Consider the following 11860-nt stretch of genomic DNA (forward strand, 5'->3'; position numbering starts at 1 on the left):
TCTTTAAGTGGGTGCTTCATCCTTCATCTCAGCCCTCCAGGGCTGATGAGAGGTGAGCCCCAAAGCTGATGCTGTCTCAAAGGATGCTGAGCTTTCTCCTGGGCATCAGGTCAGCCTACTAATGCCTTGTCTCCCCCCTCACTTGTGCTCTGTCCAGTTTGAATCTTGATGTATATGTAATGTATCCCTCAATAGAATGGATGCTCTTTATAGTTAGTGACCATTGCATTTTTGCCTTTGCATTCCCAGTTCACAGCATGGTATCTACCCCATAATTGATACTCAATTAATACCTGCTGATCTAGTGAGATACCTGAATCTCAGTGGAAATAACTGGAAAGGTCGTCTCTCAGCATAGAGTGGGTCAAATGAAATAATTTTCTGTCTGAATACAATTTTGATTCATGACCCATATGTGAATGGAACTGAGCTTTGGAGATTTGACTGTGTGATAAGACTAACCCACCCATGCCTGACCATCTCTTGTGACTCTTGTCCATGTCATCCCATCATTTCCATGGGAGAGTGGAGCAGGAGGATGTTCACTCCCCATTCTGGAGGCCTTTTCAGAGGCCTTCCTCCATTTCTCTGACATTGGGAAGATTCAGATTGTCCAGCTGACATTCTTTATCTTCACCCCATGATCAGTCTTCTCTTCCAGTTTTACATGTCCTGCCTTTGTGATCTTTTAATTCCTGTTTTGGGGGCATTGTTTGGACCCTAAGTAGCCTACTTATGACCACCATTCACCTCCCTTTTGCACCCCCCCCCAGGAAGATATTGTCTTTTATTTATTTGTTTGTTTGTTTATTTAAGACAACAGGGTTAAGTGACTTATCCAAGATCACACAGCTGGGTAATTATTACATGTCTGAGACCAGATTTGAACTCAGGTCCTCCTGACTCCAGGGCCAGTGCTTTATCCACTGTGCTACCTAGCTGGCCCCCCACCCAGGGAGATATTGTCTTAATTCTTTGGAGGTTCTCATATCCCTGTCTCATGGCCATATCAACAGAAGGTTGGTTCTTATTAGTTGGGGCCTTTGTTTTTTTGGGGGGGGTAGTTTGAGACCAGCAAAGGAGGTCAGTCAAGTCCACTCTCCATATCCAGTAGCCAAAGGTGGAGCAATGGAGATCTGCCAGAGAGTTCCCCGTTGCAGAGGATTTCTCTGGGACAGGGAGGTGCTCTTGTTTGTGGTGATGTCTTGAAGGCAGATCAAGCCCTGAAAAGTTGTGCTGCTTTCAGAAAGAGATTTACTCCAGAAAAACAAAGTAGATGAAAAGTTTCTAAGCACCAGGAGAGTGCATAAAGTTTGTCCACAAGTATATCTCTCTCTGTGCATATGTACATATTTATGATTATTGAAGGAAGCCAATTCATTCTGGATCTTTCTGGATTTTTTTTTTTTTTAGGATTTTTGCAAGGCAAATGGGGTTAAGTGGCTTGCCCAAGGCCACACAGCTAGGTAATTATTAAGTGTCTGAGGTCGGATTTGAACTCAGGTACTTCTGACTCCAGGGTTGGTGCTCTATCCACTATGCCACCTAGCTGTCCCCATTCTGGATCATTCTACAGTTGTTCTATGCCCCATGTTGCATGATTGTTTAAGCCCCATCTCTGTCTCTTTGCCCATGATCTAAGTTTAGAAGTTCCTCCTCCTCGCCCTTCTCCTTCCATTCACTGTTCTATTCTTGTCTCAAGAAAATCTGTTCTCATTGAGGGACCCTGGTAGACACCAGTAAGACTGGTTCATTATCTTTACACTTGCGGATGGACACAAATAATGAAAGTTTCTTGGTAGAAGGAGTTTAGCTTCCCCTCTTTATTAAAAGAACACTTGTTATCCTTCATGCCTTCAACTCCTCAAAAATTCCTGTTGTTGAAGGCCCAGAAGCTGACCTGGTATATTGCCACAAGATAACTGTTCATCCTTGCCTGTCCGTGCACAGTTTAGGGTGGTCTAATGTCCATCCTGTTCCTCTTTGGACAGGTCTCAGTAGTCTCAGGATACATAAGTCTCAAGACAGAAAGGGGGTTTGCCAGCCCACTCATATAATGAATCATGTTGTCCTCCTCCCCATGATGCTGCCAACGCTATAACCAATTGTGTTATTTTCTTCACTTACCTAGTTTTATTCTTTGTTCTATATTTAGAAAAAGAACTGTACCTCCTCCTCTGTGTCATTGGCCTGAGTCAGCCACTTGACTTTAGATTCATTCCTTAGTAATAAACTGATAAAGTTCAAGATTCTACACCTCAGTTTACCTTTATTAAAGTCGGATGCATCATAAGTATGCGCATCAATCAGATCCAAATGGACAAGATGATAAGACCAAAACTGTGACACACTCTCTTAGAATCCAAAGCAGGATTGCTTCAGAGATCATTTGTAATAACTTTGGGACACTTTAGTTGCCCAATTCTTTCATAGAACTGAATTCTTCTTTTTTGATCCCCAGCATTAACTTTTTTCTGTCCATGTATGTAGGAATCTCGGTTTCAAAACTGGATGTGGTTTCCTTGTTGGAGAAAGGAGAAGCAACGTAAAAACTAGTAAAAACTAAAGCAAATAGGAGCCCCTGCCAGCAGCTCCTGCCTGATTTGTCCCTAGGCCAGGAGGTTCAGTGGAATGGGCACTGTTTCTGGAGGCAGGATGGGGGTGGGGGGCTCCAGATTCCATTGCTGATCATTTTTACCTTCATGACTTTAAGTAAGTCAGTTAATCTCCCTGGACCTTAGTTTCCTTTACAGATGTAAAGTGAACTGGAGAAGGAAATGGAAAATCCCTCCAGCTAACTTTGCCAAGAAAACCCAAATAGGATCATGAAGAGTCAAGACACAACTGAAAATGACTGAGCAACCACGAGGTGGAGTTGCTTTAATGGTCCTTGCACCTTTGTAGTAGCTTCACTAGGCTCAGTTTTAATAGATCGTACGATTTATCATTCTGATCCTTTACAAGAAGTTTATACTACTTTTTCATTCTGGCAGCAATAGAACATTATGTCTACTTCTCCACAAACCCACCAGCATCTGTCACTTTGTAAATCTCTTTTTAATTTCATCAATTCAATGTGGATCCGAGTGATTTTTTTTTAATTTAAGTTTTTACAGTTATGGAAAATCTGAACAGTTTTCACATAGCTTTTGCTAATGTGTCCTTTTTAGAAACAGCTTTTTTCTTTATTATGGTTATTTTAATAGCACTTTCATATTCTTTTTAAAATAAATGTTATTACTGTCTTTTGCTTTCACATTGCTTTTGATTCCCATTGTATTAACCATTCTCAAAATACCATCTCTTGATTTTATTTTATTTTAGTTTAGGGTTTTTTTTTGTTTTTTTTTTTGCAAGGCAATGGGGTTAAGTGGCTTGCCCAAGGCCACACAGCTAGGTAATTATTAAGTGTCTGAGGCCAGATTTGAACTCAGGTACTCCTGACTCTAGGGCCGGTGCTCTATCCACTGCGCCACCCAGCCACCCCTCATCCCTTGATTTTAAAGAAAAAAGTTTAGCAAAATTAATCAACAGATGAAATAATTGTGACAAGTCTATAATCATGATCCCTTTCCTTTGCAGAGAAGCAGGAAAAGGTTTCTTCTCATACTTCTTCTTTGAACCATGTTTGGTCATTATAGGTGATGCAGTGGACAAAATACTGACCTTGGAGTCAAGAGGATGCCACTTACTAACTGTATGACCATGAGCAACCTGTCTGGCCACTGGACCCAGATGGCTCTGGAGGAGAAAGTGAGGCTAGGGACTTAGCACAGCCCCCCTCACTCAAATCCAATTCATGTACTTGTCATGGCATCATCTCCCTGAGGTCATGCTCTTCTTCAAAAACGGACAAAGTGGTGGCTAGGTGGCGCAGTGGATAGAGCACCGGCCCTGAAGTCAGGGGTACCTGGATTCAAATCCGTTCTCAGACACTTAATAACTACCTAGCTGTGTGGCCTTGGGCAAGCCACTTAACCCCGCTTGCCTTACAAAAACCTAAAAAACACAAAAACAAAAACAAAAAAAATGAAGGACAAGAACATTAGACGCATCACATCAGATATGTCACAGAATCACAAGTTGCAGAATGGAACAGCAACTCAGGGGTCATCTATCAAAACCTGTGTCTGATAAGGAAAACTTTTGACAACAGAACTAAGAAGGGACCATCTAGCTCATGTCACTCAGTCATTCCCCCATAAGTCTTCCACCATTAAGGACTATGGCATGATAAATAGGTAGGGACCAGGCCTATAAATAGGGACCAGGGTTCAAATTCTGCCACCCCATATGTATGGACTTTGTGACACTGGGTGACTTGCTCAGCCTCTCAGTGCATCAATTCTCTTAACAATATAAAATGTATAGAGCTGGAATCACAGGTCTGGACAGAAAAAGAAAGTCTTCTTCTGGCAGGCAAAACATCCCACCTTTTGTAGGTGCGTCTGTGTATGGGATAGTGGCAGAAGCATTCACCAAGGGGGTAGCACTCTTTTTTCCACTCCTGCAGCCTAGGAGACTGGTCTTGAAATTAGGAAGTCCTAAGTTTGAATCCTGTCTCACACATTTGCCAACTGTGTTGCTTTACCTCAGTTTCCTCATCTCTAAAATTGGTGGTTTCTAAGCTACAAATCCAAAATCCTCTAATGGGTTCCATAACCAAGCACAGCACTGTAGAAATGGTTTGACCACAGCAGAACTTGGACTTTTGTATCCTGGATTTTGCCCACCTGTGCAGCCTGGTATCATATTAGATTCAGTGTCTGCCATGTCAAATGGCTCACATTGATTGAGCTTCCAGGTAATTAAAATTGGTCAACCTTTTTCAGGTGAACTGAAGTATGCCTACACCAGAGTTTGAATTCAAATGTAAGATGACACTTCTCACCCTTACATTTTTCTTATTAGTTTTAGCCTTATTGGTTTAGTCTACTGGGATTTCTTTGAATCTTAACTCATTTATATTGTTAATCATCTTCCCTTCCCCCAGCTTTGTGTCATTTACAGGTTTCATTGGACTGCCACATGGACCTTCATCTGATTTATTATGACACAGTCTTTATGAAAAAGAAACATTATTTTACTGTATAATGATGTTTTTAGTTTCTCAAATTTCATTGTAAAAAATTTAGTAATTTTATCTAAGTTTTTTTTTTGCTGAAAACCTTATGTAAGCCAAATTGATTTTCTATTATGTCATGTCTCTATCCTTGACTCCATTTAAAATAATCTTGTCAAAATCTTATCATAGAGGTGGCTAGGTGGCACAGAGGATAGAGTGCTAGGCCTGAAGTCAGGAAGACTGGTCTCAGACACTGTATGTGTGACCCTGGCCAAGTCACTTAATAACCTTGTTTGTCTAGGTTACGTCTTCTGGAGATGGAAATGGAAAACCCCTCCAGTATCTTCACCCAAGAAAACCCCCAGAAAGGGTCATGAAGAGACACACGTAATTGAAATTATTGATAACAACAAAATCTTATTATAGATTGACAATACCAGATCTGCTTGAGTTCAATTTTATGTTGACCTCTCCCTTTCCCTCACCCTGGTAATTACTAAACTCTGTTAAAAATAACATTTTTAATCATATTTTTTTAAGTTTTTGAGAACATTTCTATATATTACTAGCAAGATACGGCAGCAAATGTTAGGAAAAAAAATCCCATTTAAAATAACTTCAGACAACACCGATCAAGCTACGGCAAACTCAGAAACTCTATGAAGACAACTATAAAACACTTTTCATACAAATAGAATCAGATCTAAATAACTGGGCAAATATCAACTACTTAGACTGAGCTAATATAATAAATATAATAAAATATAAATATAAATATAAATATATAATATATAAATATATATAATATAAATATAAAATATAAATATATACGTATAAGTATAAATATAAATATGAATATATAAATATATAAAATATAAATATAATATAATATAATATAATAAAAATGACAATTCTGCCTAAATTAAACTAGTTACTTAATGCCATACCAATCAGACTTCCCAAAAATTACTTTAATGACATAGAAAAAATTGTAACTAAATTCACATGGAGAAACAAAAAGTCAAGAATATCAATGGATTTAATTTAAAAAAATGCAAAAGAAGGCTGCTTAGCCTTACAGATCTAAAATTATCTTATAAAGCATCAGTCTTCAAAACTTTCTGGTACGGCTTAAAAACAGAGTGGTGGATCAGTAGAATAGATTAGGTGCAAAAGAGAGTGCAGGAAATGATTATAGTAATCTGCTGTTTGATAAACCCAAAGAGTCAAGTTTCTGGGATAAGAAAACTGCTGGGAAAACTGGAAGATAGTATGGCAGAAACTTGGATTAGACCAATGTCTCACACCCTGTACCAAGATTAGATCAAAATGGGTGCAGGATTTAGACATAAAAGACAATATTATAAGCAAACTAGGAGAACAAGGAATAGTTTACCTGTCAGATCTATGGAAAGGGAGGCAATTTATGACCAAGAAAGAGATAGAGAACATCATAAAAAAGTGGATAATTTTGATTACTTTAAATTAAAATGCTATTGCACAGACAAAACCACTGTATCCAAGATAAAAAAATGTAGTAAATTGGGGAAAAAAATTTACAACTAGAGTTTCTGACAAAGGACTAATTTCTAAAATATACAGAAAACTGAGTCAAATTTATAAAAAAAAAAAAACCAAGCCATTCCCCAATTGACAAATGGCCAAAGGATATGCAAAGTCAATTAACTGATGAGGAAATCAAAGCTATCTATAGTCATATGGAAAAACTTCTCTAAAGCATTACTATTTAGAGAAATGCAAATTAAAGCATCTCTGAGGTACCACTTCAGATCTTTCAGATTGGCCAATATGACCAGAAAGAAGAATGATCAGTGCTGGAAGGGACATGGGAAATCTGGAATATCCATTGTTGGTGGAGCTGTGAACTCATCCATCCTTTCTGGGGAGCAAATTTGGAATTATGCCCAAAGGTCAATAAAAATGTGTGTTCCCTTTGACCCAGCAATACCACTACTGGGTCTGTACCCTGAAGAGATCATGAAAAAGGGTAAAAACTTTACTTGTACAAAAATATTCATAGCAGCTCTGTTTGTTGTGGCAAAGAATTGGAAAACGACGAGGGGATCAATTGAGGAATAGCTGAACAAACTATGGTATGTGTGTATATATGTGTGTGTGTGTGTGTGTGTGTGTGTGTGTGTGTATGCATATATGCATATATATGCATATATGTATATATATATATTATATATATATATATATATATATATAATATATTATAAGAACACTGTTGTTCTATTAGAAACCAGGAGGGATGGGAATTCAGGGAAGCCTGGAAAGACTTGCATAAATTGATGCTGTGCGAGATGAGCAGAACCAGAAGAACATTGTAAACACTAATAACAACATGGGGTAATGATCAATCTTGATAGACTTGCTCATTCCATCAGTACAATAAACAGGGACAATTTTAGGGTATCTGCTTTTGGAGAATACCATCTGTATCCAGAGAAAGGATTTTGTAGTTTTAACAAAGATCAAAGATTATTACCTTCAATTTTTTAAAAAATTGTCTTATGTACTATATAATTTTGCTATCTGTAATATTTTTTCCTCAAGGATGTGTTTTTTTCTCTCAACACATTCAGTTTTAATCAGTGCAAATCAAAGAAACAATGTAAAGATTATCAGATTGCCTTCTGTTGGGGGAGGGGGAAGGAAGGGAGAGTGGGGGGAGGAATTGTAAAATTCAAAACCTTTCAAAAAATTGGTTGAAACTTCTATTGTATATAATTAGAAAACAAATAAAATATATAATTAAAAAACACAAGAAGCAAAATAATAAAGCCTACCTTTCTGGAAAAAATTAATTTTTAAAAAGTTTTTGAGAAATTCAGTAAATAAGTTTCCCCAGTTGCTCAGTCTTCAGATGCATCACTTTGTTTATATAGATTTCAAGTTGATTAAATTTGCAGTTAAGTAATTCTCTGAGCCTAGCTTTATCCTTTCCCCATGGCTATCCTTTATTCTGTCCTGTAGAAGATATTTCCGTTTTAAATTTAGTATTCCTCTTGATGACATCTCTAAGTACATTTAACTCTTATTTGTCTTTGTCTTCAGCTCCTGCAAACCATCTTTTTATGCCTGATCCAAATTTAGCATCATTCTTGTTGGGAGAGATGGAAACTAGAACTTTCTCTAAAGAAGATTGTTGTTTCATCACTACAAAGAATGGCTACTGACATTTTTTTTGGTTTCTTTCAGATTCCTTTAGTGAAAACACTGGGTTTGAAGTCAAGGACTTCAACATTGTGCAGAGCATTGACATGGGAGCATTCTCTGGGAAAAGGCTGCCAGTGGGCATGGCCTGGCACTGCCATATGGAAGAAGCTGAGGAATAAGATCAGAATTTAGGGAACCAGAAGAGATCATTCAGAGAAGTCACCATTCATAGGACAACTCTGAGTAATGTGAATGTACCTCAGTGTATAGCAACTGGGAAGAGTTTAAATCTGGGACCGGTCTTTGTTGCACTGTGGAAAGGAACTGTGGAAAAAAAGTTGGGATAAATATAAGTCAGTTGGAAGGAGCTTGAGGGGTTTTTCAAACTTAATCACATATAATACACTCTCTTTAGAAAAAAAAAAACTTTTTAAGTATACCAAAAAGCAAAAAACCCTTCAGACACCACTCAAGCCTATTTAAGTTTCATCAAATAGATAGATGCTCTAGAAAAGCCACATGAGCAGAATGAATGTGGAAAAATCTCTAGAAGATAAAATCTTATTGAAAATCAGAGAATTCCTGCTGGAGAGAAACATTATGAATATAATAAATATGGAAAAGGCTATATCCACAAAGGAAACTTTACTGAAATAAAGATAAATTATGCCAAAGTGAAACCCTTTAAATATAATAGCTGTGGGGAAGTCTTTAGCCTGAGATCAAACCTTATTAACCATCATAAAATTCACACTGGAGAAAAACCCTTTGAATGTAATGAATGTGGGAAAACCTTTAGTAGGAGAGGAAACCCAATCGCCCATCAGAGAACTCATAATGGAGAGAAACCTTTTGTGTGTAATAAATGTGGAAAAGGCTTCAGCCAGAGGGGGAAACCTGATTGCCCATCAGAGAACTCATACTGGAGAGAAATCTTTTCCATGTAATGACTGTGGGAAAAGTTTCATTCATAAGGTAAACCTCATTACTCATCAGAGAATTCACACAGGAGAGAAACCCTTTGCATGTCATGAATGTAGAAAAGGCTTCAGTCACAGGAGAATCCTCATCATCCATCTGAGAACTCATACTAGAGAGAAACCTTTTGAATGTAATCAGTGTGGAAAAGCCTTCAGATTTAGGGGAAGCCTTATTAGACACCAGAGAACTCAGACTGGAGAGAAACCTTTTGTCTGTAACATATGTGGGAAAACCGAACACATGGGATACCTCATTGATCATCAGAAAATTCATACTGGAGAGAAGCCCTTTGAATGTAAGGAATGTGGAAAAGACTTCAGTAAGAGAGGATACCTCATTTGTCACCAAGGAATTCATACTGGAGAGAAGCCCTTTAAATGTAATGAATGTGGAAAAGCCTTCAGCCAGAGAGGAAATCTTATTGCACATCAGAGAACTCACACTGGAGAGAAATCCTTTATATATAAGGAATGTGGGAAAGATTTTAGCAGGAGGGAAAATCTTACTAGTCATCAGAGAGTTCACACTGGGGAGAAACCCTTTGTATGTAATGAATGTGGGAAATCCTTTACCCAGAGAACAAGCCTCATTACCCATCGCCAAATTCATACTGGAGAGAAACCCTTTGTATGTAATCAACGTGGGAAATCTTTCAGCCACAGGGACTCCCTCACTTATCATCAAAGAACTCACACTGGTGAAAAACCCTTTGAATGTAATGAATGTGGGAAAGCCTTCACCCAGAGGGCAAGCCTTATTACTCATCAGAGGACTCATATTGGAGAGAAACCCTTTATATGTAACAAATGTGGGAAAGCCTTCAGCCACTGAGTGTCTCTCACTTGTCATCAGAGAATTCATAATGGAGAAAAACCCTTTCAATGTCAGGAGTGTGGAAAAGCTTGTAGCCAGAAAGCAAACCTTATTACCCATCAGAGAATTCATGTAAGAGAAAAACCCTTTACATGTAATGAATGTGGGAAAGGCTTCAGCAGAAGGTCTAACCTTATTGCTCATCAGAAAAGTCATATTGGAAAGAAACCACTTCAGACAGAAAGTACACTATCACAGCCAACAGACAACTCTTGTGATTTAAATACCAGGAGATACATCTTTCCTTACTAAATAACTTATTATGGCTCTTTTGGTTTTCACACCACTTTCATTTCATAACCTCTGCCTTTTCCATCCCTTCCAATGAGATAACTGTTATTTGAAAAAGTTCAGCAAAACAAAGCAACACATTAAAAAGCTGACATTTTTTAATTTACTGTTCTGTACCCATAGTCCACCATTTTGGTGAAGTGGGTAGAGTAGCCTTTTCTCAGAATTTGATTTTAGTTTTTTATTACTTCTGTACTCTGATTTCTGGTTTATTGATTTCTCTAATTTTAAATATTTTCTCCACTGTATTTATTTTGTTAGTTTTAGATTTTAGAAAATTTCACATTCTCTTCATTAATCCTTTTACATTTTATTAATATATGGTTTTAGAGAAATAATTTATCTTCTTTAAGCCTGCTTTAGTTGCATCCCAGAAATTTTGGAATAGTGTGTGGTATTCTATGTGCTCCAGGCTAAGAGCTATGAAGGGTAACACAGAAATAGCTATGTGCTTTAACAAGCAAGATGTACTTCAGAGCTTAGATAAGGGAGTAGCTACATGTCTGAGCTAACAAGATGTATTCCCAGGCTCAGATAAGAAAACACATTCTGAGAAAATACCTTCTGCACTGTTCTCAAAGCATTCTGCACTCTGGTTTCTCAAAACACTGTTTGGTCCTCAAAACATTCACCTAAGACAAACACAAGGAAATGTATGGTATGCATGTGAAAAAGTGCTTGCTAAAACGCTTATGTAAGTGGTTACGTAAATGAAAAGTATAAAAGTATGTATCCTGTGATCAATAAATGAACCAGCTTATGCATCACATTGGTGTTTGACTGTGTTCCCTCCTATCGGACTCAACAATAGTGCTCGTTTTTACTATTGGCTTTAAAGCTGGTAATTTTTCTAGAATTTGCTCTTTGACCCAGTCATTATTTCATATTCTAATACTGCTTCCATTAAGACTGTAGCTTTTGCTGTGCTCCCCAAAATGGTTGCTTTTTAATTGTATTGTCATCTGTGAAGGATATAGTTAGTATTTATGATTTTTAAAAAATTTGCTTGCAGTATCACTGTGTCCTACGGCATGGTCTGGTTTTGTAAAGGTGCTATTTGGTGCTCACTTGACACTATGTGACCTTGGGCAAGTCATTTAACCCTGGTTGCCTTGCGTTCAGGGCCATCTCCATTTGTCCTGATCCATACTTGGTCACTGAACCCAGTGGCTCCAGAGGAGAAAATGAGGCTAGTAACTCTGCACAGCCCTCCTTCCTCATATTCAGTTGACATGCATGTCACATCACCTCGGATATCATGTCTTCAAGGATGAAGGACAAATAACAATTTGGTGCTTAGAAATAATGTATACTTTAATATACATATATATTTCATATACACTTAGAAGCTATAAATCTTTTAGCTCTAATTTCTTCAACAGTTTATAGTTTATTTTCCTGTCCTACTATTAACTGTATTCCTCATCTATGTCTTGCTATTCAGTTTATTTGTTTCTTGACATGCCA

General features: G+C 37.7%; 1 protein-coding gene across 1 annotated transcript in view; it reads left to right on the plus strand.

Moving 5' to 3' along the window:
• The window catches only part of LOC141489080 (uncharacterized), a 33059-nt gene extending 21923 nt beyond the window's left edge, over positions 1 to 11136 (plus strand). The window contains 2 exon segments of the mRNA XM_074189721.1: positions 8924 to 9144; positions 9146 to 11136. Coding sequence (XP_074045822.1) covers positions 8924 to 9144; positions 9146 to 10354 — 1430 coding nt within the window. The 3' untranslated portion in view covers positions 10355 to 11136.
• Positions 11137 to 11860: the final 724 nt, after the last annotated feature.

The sequence above is a fragment of the Macrotis lagotis genome, chromosome 5, assembly GCF_037893015.1.
Source record: "Macrotis lagotis isolate mMagLag1 chromosome 5, bilby.v1.9.chrom.fasta, whole genome shotgun sequence".
In the NCBI taxonomy this organism is placed as follows: Eukaryota; Metazoa; Chordata; class Mammalia; order Peramelemorphia; family Peramelidae; genus Macrotis; species Macrotis lagotis.